Source organism: Buteo buteo, chromosome 13 (assembly GCF_964188355.1).
Source record: "Buteo buteo chromosome 13, bButBut1.hap1.1, whole genome shotgun sequence".
Taxonomy (NCBI): domain Eukaryota; kingdom Metazoa; phylum Chordata; class Aves; order Accipitriformes; family Accipitridae; genus Buteo; species Buteo buteo.
This window is the reverse complement of record NC_134183.1, coordinates 31,315,802-31,336,954: the sequence shown is the minus strand read 5'-3', so window position 1 is coordinate 31,336,954 and position 21,153 is coordinate 31,315,802. Positions and strand designations below refer to the sequence as shown.

Here is a 21,153-nt window from a genome sequence, read left to right as displayed (position 1 = left end):
TTTTTTATTTTTTTTATTTTTTGTAGTAATTTTGGAAAGGTAGAATTTATCTCAAGTAGATACTATATACTAGCAGGTAAGATATGCGTGCCTTGAATTTTAAGAATTCTTTTAAGAAAAAGAAAAGTGAATCAGCATTTTCCCCAATACCCTTGGAATTGCTTGGCTTAAGGGATCTACTCACTGGCTGTTGCTGTTAATAATTTTGACATCTATAAAGTGGTACTTAGTTTGGGCAGTACGATTTGCAGCTTTTAGTAGCATGCTTTGTTGCATGTGATGAAGATACATGCACGTGTATTAAACAGTACTTTATTATCCATACATAATGATGTTCTTTGAGGAAGGGAAATAACTGATAGAACCTCTCCTTCTACCTGAGGGTCATTTGAAAAAATGAAAAAGGCAGGGGGGAAGTGGAATAGAAAATATGGAAACGAACTAATGAGACTCCCCAAAAGCTTGGATTTAACAAGAGTGATCATGCTTTGGCTAGGATGATCAGATGCTGAACATCAGTGCAAATCTACGATAAATTTTGTTTTCACTGGTACAACACACTTTTATGTTGCTAGGACTTCCAAGTTGTATCTTAGTGACTTGTGCTGCTGGATATTGAACTACCTATTTCCCAGTGAGCAGGGGAGAAATTCTGGTTTTTTTTCTGGACACATGGGGGAGTTGTGGGAAGGCATTTATGAGCTATCAGCATCTGAGTGATGTAGTTTTCATCCTTCCTATAAATTGAGAAGAATACTAGCCTTCATTAACATGACACTCAGCCTCCAGCATTTATCTGGGGTTTAAAATAAAAACATTACACATTTTATATGGCTGGATGAGACAGTGTCTGGTAAAGGCAGCTGTCAGATGGTTGTTTCAGAAATGCCTGTGGTAATTAGAAGTAAATAAAATCAGGTGCTTAGATAGTAACTTTGAAATACCATTGCCCAAAAGCCTAAGACTGCAGTGTATTTTTGCTTTTAAAAGGGTCTAAAGGTTCAGTTATGCAGTATGGCAGAGACACCATAATGAGTTACTGCTGTCTGGCGGTCCTGCCCTGGCCATGTGTTTTGGGTTTGTGTGGTGGAGTTTTGGTAGCAGGGGAGGGGCTCCAGGGTGGCTGCTGTGAGAAGCTGCTAGAAGGTTCCCTGGGTCCAGGTTGGACCTGCCTCTGGCCAAGGCTGAGCCTATCAGCGACAGTGGCAGCGCCTCTGCCGTAACATATTTAAGAAGGGAGAACCTGCAGCGGAGAGGGGAGTGGAATGTGAGAGAAACCCCTACGCAGACAGCAAGGTCCGTGAAGAAGGAGGGGGAGGAGGTGCGCGATGCCCCTGCAGCCCGTGGTGAGGTGGCAGGCTGTCGTCCTGCAGCCTGTGGAAGAGCCCACGCTGGAGCAGGTGGATGCCCCGGAAGATGGCCGTGACTCCCTGGGAAAGCCCATGCTGGAGCAATCTGTGCCTGAAGGACTGCAGTCCGCAGGAAGAACACATGTGGAGCAGTTCGTGAAGAACTGCAGCCCGTGGGAAGGACCCACATTGGAGAAGTTCGTGGAGGGCTGTCTTCTGTGGGAGGGACCCCACGCTGGAGCAGGGGAAGAGTGTGAGGAGTCCTGCCCCTGAGTAGGAGGGAGCAATAGAGCCAGCATGTGATGAACTGACCGCAAACCCCATTCCCCGTCCCCCTGTGCTGCTGGGGTTGAGGACTGGGAGTGGAGTTGAGCCTGGGAAGGAGGGAGGGGTGGGGGAAAGATGTGTTAAGATTTGGGTTTACTTCCCATTATCCTTGTTTTGATTTGACTGGGAGTAAATTCAGTTGATTTTGTTTTTTCCCTAAGTCGAGTCTGTTTTTTGCCTGTGACCATAATTGGTGAGTGATCCCTCCCTGTCCTTGTGTCAACCCACGAGCTTTTCTTTATATTTTCTCCTCCCCATTCAACCGGGGGGCAGGGGAAGGAGTGAGCGAGCAGCCTCCTGGTGCCTTGTTGCCTGGCTGGGCTTAAACCATGATACCATGCATTCCCACCCTCTCTTCCTTCACTGCCTCTTGTGTTTCATGCCATGGGGAGCCAATTCCACCTGCTTATTTAAACAAAATAAATTAATCATTTCCTGCCAGACATGTAACTTCCATTGGTTTATTGTGCAGACCCAAGCCCAGTGGAGAGGAAGAGCTGGGACTCACGTGGGGTAGGGAGGAAAAGGGTAAAAAAAAAAATATGAGTGGACATCTCTGTACTGCTTACACTGGTGGTGCTGTACTGTTTAACTCTGCTCTAAATGTGAGTTTTCAGTGAAGGGAAATGATCCTGACTTTTTGATTACACGCTTTTCTTTCATCAAAAAGTAACTTGACCAGAAGAGAAACTATATTTTTCAGCTGAATCAGTTTTAGTGCCAGCACAAGGGAAGAATAGAAATGGAGTGGATGAAAGAGGGCAGCAGGACCTGCCCTTCTGCTGGCAGTTATGAAACTACAGCCTGAATAAATTCTTCAGTGAAATTCAAGTCGGGAGGTTATGGTAGGATTACTGGCTTTCAATACACTTAAGCACAGAAGTGCTAAATCTGAATGCTATGTACACTCTTTAATGTCCTATGTATAGGGAACTTTTTTTGAGAAATAAACTCTACATTGAAAACAGCTTGAAGCTTGAAGAAGTACATCTTGCTTTGATTATCTTAATTAAAATTATAATAATAATTCTCTTAAAGATGTTTATCATATGCTGGCATTTCAAATCTGCAAATCAGTGATGACACTTGCAGTAAAAAGAGTTGTCTGGTAAGTTAGCCTGGTTGCTGAACAGTTTCTGTTAGTCTATCAAGTCATATTCTGTGCTTTTTTTCCCCTGTTATCAAGCTTCAGTTGTATTTGAACTATTTGCCTGTGTCATGCAAGTCTTAATCTCAGTGGTTTAATACAAACTTCACCTTTTAGAACAGTGCATGCTTGATTTATCCTCTTATGGGAAGTTAAGCGTTGTCATCTTTTACCACAATTATATATAAACTCAATGGATGTTTATGTTTACAGTGGTAAACTTTCAGTACTGTTTATTACCAGTCGTCTTTATCTGCATGAAACTAGCTTCTATAAGGATTTCCTCCATAATCTTCCCATATACTGAGGTTAGTCTGACCAGCCTATAGATCTCCAGACACCCCCCCCCGCCTTGAAGATGGGGATGACGTTTGTCTTCCAGTTGTCAGGAACCCCCCTCCATCACCATAGCCTTTCAAAAAGGTGATAGAAAGCCTCGAAATGGCATCTGCCAGCTCCCTCGGCAGTCTTGGATGCATCCCATCTCATCCCGTGGACTTCTGTATATCCAGTTGGCTTAAGTGTTTGTTCCCTAGCTCCTCTGCTGTGGGTACTGCTTCACTCCCACAGACTGGGAAGATTTTGTCTGGGGGGGGCGGGGGAAATTTTCATAATCTTCTCTGGTAAAATAACCATGATAAATGAACTGAGGAGCAAATCATTTAGCATAGACCACCAAACAATTGTTATATATAGCTGCTCAAGGTGAACCAGGAGGCTTACAGATAAAATCCCATGGGTGATACATTTTATCCTTTGCATAAACTTAGTTAGAAGGTGAGAATGTATGCCTCAGACTCCCTACCTGTCCAGTTGGATTTGTGTCTGTTCGAAATGACAACTGTAGATACTTTCTTTACAGCTCTCTAGGGATGCTGAAGAGCTGTAGACCCTCATACACAAAAATCTTTTATAGGGACTGTCACCTTGAGACATTTGCCTACATGTGCTGCCTAATTCTGTTTAAAGTCCTTCCTTGTATTTAGTTCTAAGCCCATGAGAATAAAGCTTCGTTGCTGGAGAGTTTTTGTCATAGGAAATGCCACATCTAGTTTAGCAAGTCCTTTGGTTGATGGCAGTATGATACATGAACTTTGTAAAGCAGCTCCCTTAAACTGTATCTAGATCCTCATGGTTCAATGTTCCTTAGTGCAGGCTCCTGATCATTTCCTTATTTGAAAAGATCTTTGTCTTGCAGTCTCTATTAAAAAAAAACCCAAAAATAGTTTTTCAGTGACAACAAAATAACAACAGTAGTTTGTCACAGCGATTGAGATCTCTGTGTGTGCACTACTCAGATTCTGTGACAGACGTCTTCCTTTTACATGCAGAATCTTCTAATTACAAAAACTGGAGTTAGCAGTTGTACCTGCCTCATATACTTCAGTGAAGGCTTCTTTCCAGTTTAACAAACTTTTGCCCCGGGATCCTGTAAATTCTTGTGTTACCAAGGTTGAGTTACTTATTAAGCTACCTTTGTGAAGAAGATAGCCACTTTTGATACATAGCTGGTTTTATTAGAAGGAGATTGCGTATCAGTTGCAGACTTTGAACGCTATAGGAATGTGAACTTTATAAGTGCTTCTGGAAGTGAAAGTAACCGTTAATTTTGAAGCCTTGATTTCAACCCTGTCTGAAGTCCCTTTTTAGAAAAGCTATGAAATAGCATATACTCTAGGTGATATGCAGCTGCTTTGGTTTAGCAAGAGGAGATCAGCAAGAGTGTTTGTGTTAAGTGCTTGCTATGAGAGTGCTTAAAACATAAGGAGTTTTATAAGTTTTGGAGAAAGTGAAAAGAAATAGTGGTGTTTCCCTGTGTGATCACAGAAAGTGTATACATTTTGGTTAAGAAAAAGGATTTTTGCTTAAAACCCTCTCTGCTTTTGCTCCCAGAGAGAACAGTTATAAAGCTTTTTAATGTCAATAGTCCTTTGCTGTCTTGTCACAGTAGTTAGCACTTAAAAACTATTCTTTGTGACTCAGTTCTGAGTGCAGTCTTTCAGCTTTCCACGTGGTCATGAGACCTGGATCAGGTGTGAAGTATTACTGGGTCTTCAGTAAGTTGTCGTGCTTTAAAACTTTTTTTCTAGGTACCTGAAGCTGTTCAAGGAGTACCTTGCAATACTGAGAAGAAAATGGCCTATAACAATTTAAAGGCATGCATTATTAGAAGCCTCCTACCACAGAAAAGTTGAAGACTTGTTAAATAGGCTTGGGATTATGGAGCACAGAAGTTTACACGTTCTGCAGCGTACTAACTCCTTAGTTTTGATAAAAGTTTTTGAAGTCAGTTATGAGTATCATATTCTAGATTTAGGTTCACTTGAAAAATAAAACTTTAGCTAAGTTTTAGCTTATATCAGTTAATTTTGAAGCTTGTTTTCTTTAATGTTTGACACTTTGGGGTCATGTACCTGGAATTGGAAAGCATGTACCTGTAGTCAGGCAAATGTATATTGAGCATCATTTTGATATAATGGGTAGACTCAGGCTAATCTTGTTTGGTTTATAGAAGCTCTTGGGCCATAGGAGGTGTTTCTGCTTCACTTTGTGGGATTATGTTGGAAGTGATTAGAGAAACATTAGACAGGGACAACATCCTTCATCCTCAAAATTCATCATGCTGGCTGCTGAAACTTTGGATTCGTCCTGTTCTTATTGGGATTAGAATTCATGTAGACTTGCTTAAATCACACATTTTATAAATGTTTAAGACACCTAAAAGGTTTCTGGAAAGCTGGATGAGAATGGACTTATATTTTGAGACTTAAGAGTGAGAGGAAATTAGAATGAAATTTTGTTATTGGACTGTATTTGCAGTCAGTGATGAAGAGTCAACACTTGCAGAAGCCTACAGTACTGCAAGGAAATTTGAATGTGGTCTTATCTGTAGTAGTACTTGAATTTTAAAAAGATATGGTGGTATCATCTTGTGCACATTGCTGCTAGATGCAAGCGATGCATTTGGAAGTATTAATTTACTTAGTCATCTTTTGTGTTGCTCATTGAGCTTATTGGTGATCAGACATTCTAATGCCTGAGAAATCTGTGGTATTAATTTAAAGAAGACCTCATGGCAATAAATACAGGGAAAGGTAAATTTGTAATTTTGCTTACAAAATTATATTCTTACTACAATAACAGGTTTTATTCTGTGTGAAAATTTAACACTACTGAGGCAAAGCTTTGGGATACACTTGTCTCTTTGGACCTCCCTGGACCTTGTCAGTATAGATATCTGAAGAAAAAACATTACATGAAATCTCTGAGAATTCTCACATTTAGTTTGGTCTGAGGTTAAACTGATTATGAGATGTCCTGCTTTTTCCTTGTAGAATTAAGAATTCTGGAGAAAATTGGAGATTTGACTTTCTATTTGATCTCGCAAATGCTGCACTTTGATATTTCTTCAGGAAAAATAAGAAGATAGCCCAAGTCAGGTTCTTGAAAAATCAAGCATAAACTGAATAATTTGTTCCCTTCCTTAAGGAGGAGGTTGAGGAAGGAGGGCTTCAAAGCTAAGTGAGGAGCCAGGAGCAATTGGGCAAACACTTGCATACACACAGTTAAGAACAACATACAGTGGAAAAACAGAACAGGGTGGGGGAAAAAAAAGGTTTATACATCCTTGAAGCAGAAACTGGCACATAATGTTATATCTTTGATTGTGGTTGCCTAACCTTCAGAATGTAGTAGTAAGTACTATGAAATGCAGTTCCTATGATATGGAAATGAATCTTACGCTCTTTGTGAGGATATGTTTGCACATTACTGATTCAACCTCGAACTGGAAAACCAGCAACTTGCATGTTCTGTATTCTAATTTCATATTCTTAGTGTAGATAAGATTGTGTTTGTATACCACAGCTTTCAATAGACAATTCAGGCTTTACATCAGGTCTATCTTTTCATAAATGAAGTGGTTGACAGTTGAATTTCTGTGTCCTTTTTGTGAAAGATGATGTGTTACAGCTAGTAAAAATGATGATGATACGTTTACTGCACTCAGTTTGTCTTTGTATCATCACATCGCGTCTCAGTGAACTAAAAAGATGGGGCCAACTTGTTTCAATAAAAAACGTACAGTTCACTGAAACACCTTCTAAAGTTTTGGAATATGCTTTGTCAAAGGGCTCATGTAGGGAAGAACTTGTATGGAAATTTTTACTAAACATGGACAGTGCTAAAACGTTCCTTCTACAGATAAATTTGGCAATATATTGCCGTCAGGCTGCTTAAAAGAAAACTTGACGTTTTGCATAATAACACTGTGAGAGATGGTGCTTACCTTTGAGTGATTTGATACACAAAGTAGTTTCTGTAATGAATAGTTGATCTTCAGAAATAGTTGCTTCTATGGAGTTAAAAGAGAAAAGGATTGTATGTTTGTTGCATAAAGTGTATAGAGTACTGCAAGGCTTTGTTTCAAGCAGGGTGAATGTTTTTGTGCTAGCTACTGATAAAAGTTATGTATCAAAACACAATTACTCCTTGGAGTTTTGAAATATTGTGCATCACTTAATCTTTAATCCTTTGCTGGCTTTGATGTTCAGTACATCGAGAAACATGACATAGTTTGGGTCATATATAATCTGGCTTTGAAACCAGAACTACTGAAATGATCTCACTCTTCTTGACTGTAGATTCTAGATATAGATACCTAAATTAATTCCTTATGATTGGATATTTTAAATAGAAACTGTTTAAAAACCTTTTTTCACTGTGTATATAAAACATACTGTGTGTACTACCTCCATTGCAAACACACAGTGGTTTGTTCCACAAGTTGCATTTGTTTTGTTTTGGTTTTTTTCTATTTCTCCACATTATTTTCTACTGTTGGAACTTCTGTGTTTTTTGGTCTCTGATTACAGTTACTGAATTACTTCATCTTAATAATTCTTCCCACAGCATCTGTGTTTACTTTTGGCAGGTAGATGAAATATTTTTCATGCATAGTGTTCTAGTGCTAGCGTTTGATATAGAAGTGTGGTGAGACTTAGGAAGAGTATCAGTGTTGAATGTGCAGAGGCAGGGGATGGAGACCTTGGTGGTGGTCAGGATATGAAAATATGCTTCTCGTGAAATACATGCTGTACTGTGAATTTATTGTGCATACATTTCTATGATTGCTTGGGATATATTAAATAATAAGAAGGTGAATCCTGACTGGAAACTGTGTACTTATTCAGAAGAAGTGACTAAAATCTGAATTAACCAAATGTCTGTAATGCATATAGTGGTTCCTTGTCTGGGGAAAAATAATGCTATGGTAACTTCTTTACTATTTTGGTTCTTACAATTGCTGGCCTGTTGGCTGTTTGGTAGGCGAAAGTACATCTCAGCAGTATATCTGACAGGTGTCTGGGCAGCACAAGGAGTTTTCTATCCTGTTACTGACCTAGTAATGCTAACATTGGAGTGAAAAATACTGTGTTGTAGTAAAATGTCTAATGTCTAGTGTAAATACAGAGCTGATACGGTTGTCCTCTGTATGCGTATTAGATCTATGAGGAGCTCTCAAATGCTAGTGCCTCTGGTCAGTTCTGCATGTCCCTTCCTCCATCAGGATGGGAGGACCAAAATCTTTCTCTGTTTTCTGTCATGCACTCTTAATGTGGGTCAGAAATATTGCCTTAGAAGGAAGTGTCCAAAATAGACTGAACTGAATCTATGTCTTTGGAGATACATCTTTAATAAAATTTTTCCATATGATAGAACTTTCCATGTGATACAGCATGTTGTGTTGCTAGGTGGCATGATTTGCTCTTAATTTTTCTGGATGTTTGGCATGTGAATTATAAACATTCTGAGCAGATACTTTGGTGTCGTGAGTGCAGAGTGAAGCTGGAAGTACAGTTTTTCTAGGGAACTAAAAGAAAGAGGTGCAGCTGTTGGGCTTTTTGTGTTTGGATCAGGAGTGTGTTTCTGAAACACCTCTGAAGCATTCCTGTCTACAATGATGTGGTTTGTATTGTGGAGTAGTTTTGGAATAAATGAACTATACTCAAACTGAACCTTCCAAGGTCCATCTAACGCACTCTTAACAGCAAGTGTACATTCAGTCTGTGGCACTAGATTAGAATGAAACTGAAGCATACAACAGAGAAGAAAGAAAGTTAAAATGTATATAATGTGGAAGTTGGGTCCTCATCACCAACTGTTTTGCACCACAGATCTGCCATACCTGGTAGTGTGGTTGTAACCTTAGTAATTTCTCAGACATGCTAAACCTTACTTTCTTCTGTTTTCAGGCCAGTATGGAGATCCTCTAAATAAATACATTAGACATTATGAAGGATTGTCTTACGATGTGGATTTGTTACACCAAAAACACCAGCGTGCCAAAAGAGCAGTATCGCACGAAGATCAGTTCTTGCACCTAGATTTTCATGCTCATGGAAGGTTAGTGATATTTTAAAAGGTATTTGCTTTAAATATTTTATTCATATATGTGTTTTAATTATAGTGAAATGTACATGGTGAAATAGTCATCAAACTAATGTTAGCTAGAATACACTAAAATGCAGTGCTTGTGGTTTCTATGAAGTATTTGCTCTGATGTCCAGTACGAGTGTGAAATTGTTGCTTGTAATCACTCATATGTACTTCTGGTGAAAACTATTAATGTGCTTTGAAGCTTAAACAATGGAATCATACTGGGAACAGAATGCTAGTTGATTCTGAGTTTATAATGCAACTTTGACACCTGTTTTTTTTTACAATAAATTATGCCAAACTGCCTGAAAAGATTTGAGAAAAAAGTAAATTTCAAACTGCGTTTGAAACTACAAAATAGGACAAAAGAGTCTTCTGTTTCATGTGTAATGGTGTCATCTGTTTTCTGTGCTGTTGTGGAATTTAGCAATTATTTGACATGGGGAAAACATAATTGCTGTTACAAGACTTGCTTTGCCTTGCATTTAACATGTAGTTGTAAGATCTGGTACAAAAGTTAGATATTCAGTGTGAGCAACTGAAATATAATTTGTAGGTTTCATCTAGGAAGAACTCTTTGTACTTTTAAAATTGCCTGCTTTTTGTATAACCAAGGAGAAACAGGAAGAAAGTTAAAATTTGCATCTGTGTCTTTGTTTCTTTGACTCCCTCCTTTGCAGCACCACCGCCTTAATATATTTTAGGAATATGTAATGCCCTTGTATTTCTAATTATTTCAGTTACAATTTTAAGTAATTAGAACTTGATAAATAATTGCTAGCCATATGTAGAAACATAGGAAGTTTGACAGAGCGAAGGTAAAACCAGGTCTTCTGAATCTGTGTTTGGAATACTGGTTTATAAGTAAGCATTCTAATTCTGTGCCAGCTTGTAATTTCTTCAGGGAGTTGAGTGTTGCTACTGGAGGTGTATGGTGTAATGACTGAATTTCAGTGCATGCTCCCAAAAGGTTAGCGTTAGGGTTGTATTTGTAACTGCTGTAGAACTGCAACCCAAATCCTGAATATGAAGTCCTGTCCTTAAAACTACATTTTTGGGTGTAATTTTTAGTTGAGGGAATTTTATTATTTAAAGAAGAGTCATATTGCTGCTGTCTCTGCTGTAGCTTCACAGGCAATCTCTAGTCCTTGCTGTTAAATTGTTCTAATAAACAAGACTGCAGAGTAGAAAGTTTCAGAAGCTCCTCATACTGTAAACCTCTCCACTTTTAAATTAAATCTCCAACAAGGTTCCAAGACAGTGAAGTTTAGTTTCAGTCTAATGCTGCCACTCTTAAGCTGCAGGCTGATGGTTAATTAAGGCTTACCAAAGTGTGTGGTGCTGCAGAGAGGAACAGGCCTGACCACATTCCCAGTATTATCTTTGTGCTAGCCCTAGTAGTCTTAAGACCATGCAAGGAATAGGATCTGGGAACTGATCCAGCTGAAAATTACTTGGCAAAAGAAGCAATCAGCATGACTTGAAGGGTTGATGGAGGGAGAATGGGACCATTCTTTCTGGGAGCAGTCCACATTTCAGTCCACTTGAGCAGGTTCATCTTGTCATTGATAAAGATCCCATAATACTCCTCTGTAAAATAGAGCTCTTAGCTTAGCCTGTGCATTCTATCTGTGTTAATAAGGTGGGCTGAAAAGCATTACCGTATAAAATTGTTAACCATACTGACAATGAGGTCTAAAAAAGATTTCCTCTCTTACTTCATGGATCTCAGTCACACCAAACCTTAGACAAACAGGTTTATAAAGGTTTTGATAACAGCTACTATTACTCACAAAGGAAAGTGTTGGTGTTTATACATGGAATTGATTCTAAATCCCTATGCTCTGAGGCACAAATCCATTGTTAACTGAGGAGGGAATGGAAACTTCCTATAAGGTCAAACCAGTCCATAATTTAGGATTTTGGTGGTTTCCTGTGACACATCTAACACTTCCTGCCAAAGAGAGGGTAGCTGACAGGCTGTAAATTTAGTCCACAATTTCCCCTTAATCCGTCTGAGTGTGTTCTTACAACATATTTTCATTTTTCTTTAAATATGAATTAGGAAGGATCAAGTGAATTGTGTTTTACTTCATACAGTGTATTTAGTAGCTTTGAACGTGTTTTACTTCATACAGTGTATTTAGTAGCTTCGAAGGTGTGTCGCAGTTTGGAAAACTGTTGTATTGGCTTTGTGTGGCAAGGTTTTGTTAGCGGGGGGGGGGGGTGTTACAGGGGTGGCTTCCGTGAGAAGCTGCTGGAAGCTTCCCCTGTGTCTGACAGAGCCAATACCAGCCGGCTCTAAGACGGACCTGCCGCCAGCCAAGGCCGACCCAATCAGCGATAGTGGTAACACCTCTGTGATAACATTTTTAAGAAGGAAAAAAAAGTTGGGACAGACAGAAACGGCAGCTGGAGAGAGGAGTGAGAACATGTAAGAGAAACAAGCCTGCGGACACCAAGGTCAGTGAAGAAGGAGGGGGAGGAGATGCTCCAGGCGCCGGAGCAGAGATTCCCCTGCAGCCCATGGTGAAGACCCTGGTGAGGCAGGCTGTCCCCCTGCAGCCCAGGGAGGTCCACGATGGAGCAGATCTCCACCTGCAGCCCAGGGAGGACCCCAAGCCAGAGCAGGTGGGTTCCTGAAGGAGGCTGTGACCCCGTGGGAAGCCCGTGCTGGAGCAGGCTCCTGGCAGGACCTGTGGATCTGTGGAGACAGGAGCCCACGGAGCAGGTTTTCTGGCAGGACTTGTGACCCCGCGGGGGACCCACGCTGGAGCAGTGTGCTCCTGAAGGACTGCATGCCGTGGAAGGGACCCACGCTGGAGCAGTCTGTGAAGAACGGCAGCCCGTGGGAAGGACCCACGTTGGAGAAGTTCATGGAGGACTGTCTCCTGTGGGAGGGACCCCACGCTGCAGCAGGGGAAGGGTGTGAGGAGTCCTGCCCCTGAGGAGGATGAAGTGGCAGAAAATAACGTGTGATGAACTGACCGTAAACCCCATTCCCCATCCCTCTGTGCCGCTGGGGGGGTTGGTAGAGAATCCAGGAGTGAAGTTGTGCCCGGGAAGAAGGAAGGGGTGGGGGGAAGGTGTTTTAAGATTTGGTTTTGTTTCTCATTACCCTACTCTGGTTGATTTGTAATAAATTGAGTTAATTTTCCCCAAGTTGAGTCTGTTTTGCCTATGATGGTAATTGGTGAGTGATCTCTCCTGTCCTTATCTTGACCCACAAGCTCTTTGTTATATTTCCTCTCCCCTGTCGAGCTGAGGAGGGGGAGTGATAGAACAGCTTTGGTGGGCACCTGGCGTCCTTTTTGTAGTTGTAGCTAGTTTATTGTGAATAGTTAGAAGTGATGTATGTCATGGCAACATTAAAACCTTCCTATCAAATATTCTAATTACTGTGTGCTAAGGTAGGAAAAAAGCTTTTGCAAAATCCTTAAACCATTTAGATTTAGCCCATGGACTCTTAAAGTGCTGTTTTATTTAAATATGGTGATGAAACTTACAGGCTTTCGGTAAACATGAGGTTTGAGATTCTGAAAATTTAAACCTGGTTTTTTGAATGGCCTTATACCAAATGGTTAGTTAAGACTTTGTCTAGGTGTAGTGGTTTATTGGCATACAGCTGTCTGACTTGCATCTCCTTAACTTAATAAAGATACTAAACAGCTGCTGCTTATGAGTACTGAAATGATAACCTTCTGTTTTGAGTTGGCTTCTGATGAAATGGCTATCTTCTGTAGCCAGGAAACAATGGAAGAGCTGTCCTAATATTTACTGCTGTTCTCTGCTGGAAACTGCAAATGAAGCTAGCTGGACCACAACAGTTCTTACGCTGTATCTCTGGTACCAGTTTGAACTTTATAAACTTAATCTTTTCTTTTGTGCCAGAGGAAGCACCTGTTGGTCACATGGCCAGTCAAGATGGGAAGTGATTTGGCTGGCTATTTTTCAGCCAGATTAATTCGTCATTCAATTCAGTATATAAGCTGTAAGAAGAAAGGGTACAGAAATAAGCAGAAGTGGTGAGAGGGAAGATGCAATACTACCCTTTTCAGTGGCAGTGCTGACATATGCCAGATTAGCATTCATCAAATTTAGTTTCATTGTCCAGAAAATGGCTGGCAGCTACAAGTATTTTATGATTGTGTAAGTAGCATCTGTTCTTTTCCGTAGACTGTTTGGATTTAAGAACTGTATTTCATAGTAGCCTCTTGTTGAAAAAGGATAAAATAAAAATTAAATATTATATATTTATACCAAGCTAAAGTGACCATTTAACCATGGGCTAATAACAGTTTAATAATGAAATAGATACTGTAATGACTGAATTAAACCCAAAGCTACCTTTTTTTCACACCAGGCTCAGTAGTTCTACAAGTGGGTGTATAACATGCCATCATTGAAAAACCCTGCCTTCTTTAACCTTGCTCTGAAAGTTAAATGCTACACAGTAGCATTAAGAAGAGAAATTTTTCAAAACTTTTTTGTTGGGTAATCTAAAATACAACTCGTTATGGCAGATGTAGTGAATTAAACCAAACCAGCCACTATTCAATGCTGAAACACTAGCTTAATAGGGCAGTTAAAATTGCTGAAACTAAGCTATGGATACCTATTAATTCTTTTGAATCATAAACGGTGTGGTTTAGATGAGTTGACATTGTTTCACCAGTGGAGCAAAATGTGCCCATTTCTAAAATGCTTCAAATGGGAAGGAATATGAAGTTTTAAAACAATCCTGGTTATGTATCATAGCTGTTCCACCTGCCAGTTTATATTGAGTGTTTTAGAGTCCATACAAAGATAATGAATGCGCAGTGTTAATATTAACCAACTAAGTTCCTGGTATAAAGTAGCTTTTGAACCCACTCCAGAACCCTCACCACCCAACCCCCAACTCCCCCCCCCCCCCCCCAAAAATAAACAAAAAAAAAACCCACAAAAAATACATGGGATGATGCATAGAAGACCAATGCCTTTGGCACCAGCTTAAGATACAGTGAAGGAGTTTAATATAGCATAACTTTCTTTTGCGTGTTAAGGTAATGTCAGTAGTTTTGAAAATGAAGCTGGGACATCACCAAAACTGACATTGTATTTTATACCCAGTTTTGACTTAGTCACAAAATGTGTACTTGCACTTGTTCACTTACTGAACACAACCCTTCCCATGCAGAGAAGCTGGAAAGTTTTCTTCACTTTTTCAGTATAAACATTTGCAATATATTAATCATAGAACATCCTGAACTGAATTTCTATCAACTGTAGAATGCCAGAAGTATCCTAGATACTTCATTCATAGTGATTTCGTTTTGAGGATAGAGCTTGAAAAACTTGTCTGATACTCTCTAGACTATACCTTTTTACCTAATTCTCGAGACCCTGATGCATTCAGGAGTAGAGGATCTACATCTGTGTAGTGTTTAACTGTACTGCCAGTCAACTTTTTACTTAGTGCATTCCTAATAACTTATGCTTTCTAATTTTTTCTTAATTTGTCCTGTTAATCACCTGTCCACACCCACTTCCACTCTTTCTCTTGGATTAGTTGATGACTCTTGCTTGGGAAAGTTGCCTACACAGCCTGAGTGAACAGTTGAATTTTCAAGTGGTACTTGGAACACATGTTAACACCTGCTTATTACTAAGTTACAGATACATTGAGAACTTCTTTCAGATGTTTCGCAATTTAGCTATAATGTTCCTTAGATTTTTACCTAAAATTTTATTAAAAAAAAATACTGTGAGTTAAGTTCAGACATGTTTGTTGGAATATATGATCTTTGCATGATCCTTATAATAGGAAAACTGTTATAGAAATGGTTGCAACATCACTTCTTTGTAAGCCATACAAATAAAGAGACCTTTCATATGGTTATACTTGTGAATATTAAAGCATTCTCTTGTTGAATATTGGTAGGTTGTTCTATAAAATCTGTGATAGTTTAAAAATATGGGCTTCACCAAGAAAAATGTTTCTTCATGTTTTAATTTGGGCTTACAAGTCATGGCTGCTAAGTCCATGTTCTTTTAGCCCAGCATATTCAAATCTTAAAAACTAGCTCAATATAGGGTTAAAAATGTGTATATATTAGAATGTTATTTCAGTTGGTGCAATTGGAATAACCGATTTTTCAGTCTCCACCACCTTATACAGTTCATCTGGACTCAAAAGTACTTACTTCTACTGTGCTCCAAAATGCTCCAATACTGTTATATTGTATTTTCAGATCAGTCTGTATAAATGCTTGTCGAGGTTTGGATTATGACAGAAACCTGAATACCTTCTAGTAATGATGAAACACAAGCTTTGCTTCCATTGCATTAAAATTCAGTGATACTGGTCATTTGTAGTGATCCTTCATGACCATTAGACATTTTTCCATCTCTTGTTACTCACCAGAATGTTCTTGCCTACTGTTCTGCGTCACTACAAGGACATACCCCTATGTATCCAAAAGAGCATGCGTCCAGCTCTGCTCTGTAACTTCAGAACTGCAACAATAGGTGGGTTTTGGAGGGAGTTTAGAAAAATGTTATTATCCTATCCTTCTTGGGTTTGTATGGGGGGAAGGAGGGAAAAGAATTCTTGTCTCCGTGGTTCTATATAAAAAGGCTAATAGTATGCGTCTAATGTGGCAAGTCCAGTGGGCACCAAGATTTTGTCATTATTACTTCAAATAACTTGACAGCTAAAGTGTCTATCAGTGCTTTCAAAAGTTACTCTGGGTGCCAGGAGTCAGGAAGATGCTGTAAGGCAAGCTTCCACTTGAGATTGTTTTGCCTGATTATGTCAAAGTGCTGAGAGTAGCATTTGATCAATAAGTAGCTGGAAAAAACTGCATCAGTCTCACTGTTGCTGCTAGTAGGGTACTCCTGCATGTTACTGCATGTAACCTTTTTTTCCCTGTAGTTAATGAGCAAATTTTATACAATGTCTTTATTAAGAAAACACTGTGTAAAGCTATAATATATTGCAGAGTGACCATGCAATTCAGCTGCTAGGTAAAAATGCTTTAACTGTCACTCAGTTTGGAATAAAGTTCAATAAATGATGGGTTCTTAAATATTCTACTACCTTTTACAATGTTTTGCATTGAGCAAAGGAACTTTTATAACAATGAGAGCTTGCATATTGTGAAATCGTGTGGCTTTGGGTCTCAATCGGTGCTCACTGCACCATTTGGCAAGGCATATTTGTGAAGCAGTATTTGCTGATTGGCTTTAATACTGCTTTGCTATGCAGGTATCTTTTTCAGAATTATTTTCAACAGCTATCAGTCATAAATTGAGCTTTCTGGTACAGTCATGAATGGCAAGAGTGGACCACAACATTTCAGAGTTCTTAAGTATGAGGTTTTTTGATTTTTGGTTCTATAGTAACCTGTAATTCTTTGTATTGCCTTCATTATTCAGAGCTGTTAAATGTTTGTGTTTAAATAGATAGTTGTTGACTGTATTTGAATAGGTAATGCAAATGAAGGAGGCTACCTGCACAGAAATCATATTTGATATGTTGAGTTTCAAAGGTGACATTCTGAGCATGCTGCCATGCTGTCTGAGATGGACTGAAGTAACGGAGCTAGTTACTCTTGGATTAAAGAGGACTTTATATTGTCACCTTCTGTTTTTTATTAAACACTAGATACTCTTTTTATGGCATTTAATTTATATTTAAGTACTTCGTAACTGCGCATACAACATAGTACTCAATTCATGAAATGGCTTTGTCTTCTACATTCTATGAGTCTGTCAGAATCTGAAGCAGATTTGCTATTACTGAACTACTCTGAAAATTTGCTGTGTCTGTTTTTCAGTTCCATGTGCACCCTCCTAAACAGACTAACTTAACTAGCTTGTTTTAGTGGTCATAAAATAGGACTAACTGGTTGGCTTCTGTGAGACTTAAGTGAATTATTTCCATGAATTTTACTAAGCGAATTTTTTGCAAGGTTCACTTACTACAGCTCATTTTAGGCTCTCCTGAATTTAAAGAGGAAAAAAAAACAAAACTCTTTAGTTCTTAGTGTATTCTTTTCAGCTTTATTCAGTGCTTTGTGACCATTCTTCAATTATCCCCTGTCTATTGTACCTTTTAAGTTATATACCTTAACAAATAACTTGCCAGGCAAGAGACCCATGAATCAGGTCTTGCTTTCTACACCTGTTTTGTCAGAAAAAAACCCAAACCACCCTATGTTGGTGCTTGTAGGTAAAGCAATTTGATCTTGCAGAGAATTGGGAAGCAGGTACCTGAGTTCTTACTCGTTTTTTAAATTTAATTAATCTAAAAAATATTTTAGAGGCTGAATCTGTCGGTTAAATGTCCTGCATTTTATGGGTTTAAATGCAGTGAGCTGGAATATGCGTAGCCCTCAGGAAAAAAGCATTTAGTGTTTCACTTGGGTTTGTCTAGGAAATGCCTAGTACAGTAGCATCGGACTGGTGAGACTGCCCAGCTGAGGCACAGGGTTTCCCAGCTGTACTGCTAAAATTAGTATTAATGCTTTAGAACTTTACTCCTTGGCCAACAAACTTTAGTAGACATAGCCATGTTCTCAAAAATCCATGTTCTTAAAATGAAAAGCAGTAGGCTTAAATGAAAGTACTTAAGCTATGTGCTTCGTATGTGCTTACATTATCAGCTAGCAGATTTCTTTTCTTTGTATGTCTTTATTTGTTTCACTGAGAAGGTTTCTTTCTAAACTAGTTAGTTTGAATTCATGTAGTAACTTTGATGCCTTGTGATTTTATTCTAGTACATCTTTACCTGTTTTCTTGTTTTGATCTCATGTTTTTGAATTATGTTAGAATGTGGCGCTGCATATAAATATTTAACTTTATGTAAATACAAATGGGATGGTTATTTTGCATAAACAGGAAACCAAGTGACAGAATTGGTACTTAACTTCCCATAGAAGCTTTACTGAAAGGAAAAAAAAAATCAACCCTGGGTAAAGACTATTCTGCTTTTAAAATCTGTACACCATACTCTTCAGGACAGAGAGATACTTTACCGACCTTCTTAAAGTGTAAATTAGCCAACATGTAGCTACTTGCAATCCTACTTGGATGATTTCTGTTATTTGAGCTAGTTTATGTGTTTGCAGCTATGTATATCAAGAGTGGCAAATTATTTAGGATGAAGGCTGCATCCTCAGTTGTGTTCTTCTAGAATAACAAGTTTAGCAAGTCTGACTTCTGAAGGTCAGGAAAGAAATCTCTGAACAATCACAAGTGCCACCCTAGAGGTGTCGATGGAAAACAAACATAAACTGCAAGTATTTTTGCTGGGATTGCTGTGCATTGCAATGCTGTAGAGGTTGTTTTTTAGATAAATACTTAACAGAGGATGGTAGCCTCTATCTGCATCTAGGTGGGTAATAGAATGATAAACCTGGAGATCCTATCATGTGCTGTTTCAAAGATGTTTTCTTTAGTGTCAGTAGCAGGACCATGGGAATTGAAGAAATATGTTATGGTGGATTTAATACAAAGTGAAAACAGTGTAAAAAATAATAATGTCCGTAACTGTGATGGTTCTGTAGACTTAGCTTGTGAGTAGTTTAAACCCATCATTAAGTTGTTAAGCTGTCTTCTATTTAATATAGTTCAGGGTTGGAGTGAATCTGACTGTGGGAATTGAGTTTAGATTTTGGGATGCCTCATGTGGAAGCAGTTAGAAAGAAGGGCTCAAATTATTCTCCCCTTCCATTTTTCAGAAAAGAGAGTCTTTGCCTTCTTAAATGGAAAAAGTAAGGATAAAAGACTTGCACCTCAAGCAGAGTGGTGTCGTGGTTTAACCCCAGCCAGCAACTAAGCACCACGCAGCCGCTCACTTACTCCCCCCCATCCAGTGGGATGGGGGAGAAAATCGGGAAAAAGAAGTAAAACTCCTGGATTGAGATAAGAACGGTTTAATAGAACAGAAAAGAAGAAACTAATAATGATAATGATAACACTGATAAAATGACAACAATAGTAATAAAAGGATTGGAATGTACAAATGATGCGCAGGGCAACCGCTCACCACCCGCCGACCGACACCCAGCCAGTCCCCACTTCCCAGTTCCTATACTAGATGGGACATCCCATGGTATGGAATACACCGTTGGCCAGTTTGGGTCAGGTGCCCTGGTTGTGTCCTGTGCCAACTTCTTGTGCCCTGGCTGGGCATGAGAAGCTGAAAAATCCTTGACTATAGTCTAAACGCTACTGAGCAACAACTGAAAACATCAGTGTTATCAACATTCTTCTCATACTGAACTCAAAACATAGCACTGTACCAACTACTAGGAAGACAGTTAACTCCATCCCAGCTGAAACCAGGACAAGTGGTATCTTCTAGATCCTGACTTGTGAGGAGGCTCTGGTTCCTACTAAGAGGAGTATGAACCTAAATGGACTCTCCCTGTACTGGAGTCATGTTCCATACTGCTGCCAACCCATCACCTTCTGTTTCCTTTTCCCAGCCACTTCCTCCAGCTGTGGAGTAACTCCCCCATCTCCTTTTTCCCTTTTTTAATTTTTTTTTTACAGTTTTCTCTGGTCACTGAGTGATTCTGCCTGCTCAGCCTGCCATTGGTTACAGCAGTTTGGCTGAGGAAAGGTAGGAAAGGGAAAGCACCAAATGCCCTTTTGCATGCCACTGATAGTAGCTCTTTCTGCCAGTTTTGGAAAAGCCTGCAGGCTTCCTATCGGTGTCCCAATATATCGGACATTCAATCATGGCAAAATCACTGATCTTAGAAGGTTACACATACTAGAAAGAAATGGAATAATAGATTAGGCATTAACTCTTACATGTACACCTTTACGTTCATTTTACCAAGTGCTGTTAGTATATATGCAACTTCTTTTTTTTTTTTAAGTACTTGCTCTGTGATTAGAGCGTAGGATTGACATAACTCAAGCCCATGGGAAACTACAGGGTTTTAGCTAAGCGTGGTGCTCTCAACTATTTTTTTTCTTTAATTATCACTGAGTTGCTATGTTACGTACTTGCAAATCTGACATAGTCTCCCTGAGGTAAGCTAAAGTGAAGTAAAAACCTACCTCTTGATAGTCTTTAGGGTACTGCCATTAATGAATAAGATGTAGTTTATTATTAAAGCAGATTATGTAACAATATAAACACTTTTACCAAAAACTCTGTCTTCAACTAAACGAGCAACCATATAGTAACCAAGTAGTGGCCTGTTACCATATCAGTTTTCAGATACGTGTAAGACAGAAGCAGTAACAAATAAGCAAGGTCAAAACTTGGTCTTAATTGATTTAATTCTGTTCTAGTGACCACTACTGCTGGGAAGTGTCTTACGCAAGGTATTAAGTGTGTAAATAAAAGTAGTATTATTTTTCTGGAAATAGTCTTCTGCCTGGTATGTAGCTAGGCTAGGTAATAGCTTACTTTACATTGATATAGGTGCTGGCACAGAGGACTCGATGCATGCTGTAGAAGTGGTAATTACTAAAAGGCTTATTTGAAGCTTCTTATTTCTTCCATTGTGGCTAGTTTTAGAAACCATATTCAGGACTGATACAGACAAATTTGCTGAACTTCTCGGGAATCTCCTGTCCCTGGAAGAATTCATGAAGTTACTGGATTTAAGCCAAGAAAGAAGACTGAGATGCATTCTCTTCCACATCATAGAAGTGACTAGCTTATATTCCTTTCAAGAAAGGGGAAGACATACTAGCTTTGAAGAAATTTAGAGTAAACGTTAGGAGAACTTCTATATTGGGTGATATACTGAAATGGATTTTGTAGGGTCTTTGGAAGTTTCTTACTGAGAAATTAGGGTGTTGAACTGGATTTTTGGGGGGGGTCCCTGCCAACTATCCATTTGTTTGAATCAGTCATTACAAATGCCACCTATGAACGGGCAT

At 39.1% G+C, this 21,153-nt stretch overlaps 1 protein-coding gene across 1 annotated transcript in view; it reads left to right on the top strand.

The window, feature by feature from the left end:
* ADAM10 (ADAM metallopeptidase domain 10) overlaps nt 1-21,153 on the top strand; it is a 57,604-nt gene that overhangs the window by 3,211 nt on the left and 33,240 nt on the right. The window contains exon 2 of the mRNA XM_075045377.1: nt 9,078-9,228. Within this exon, the coding sequence (XP_074901478.1) occupies nt 9,078-9,228 (151 nt within the window). The remainder of the gene's footprint in view (nt 1-9,077; nt 9,229-21,153) is intronic.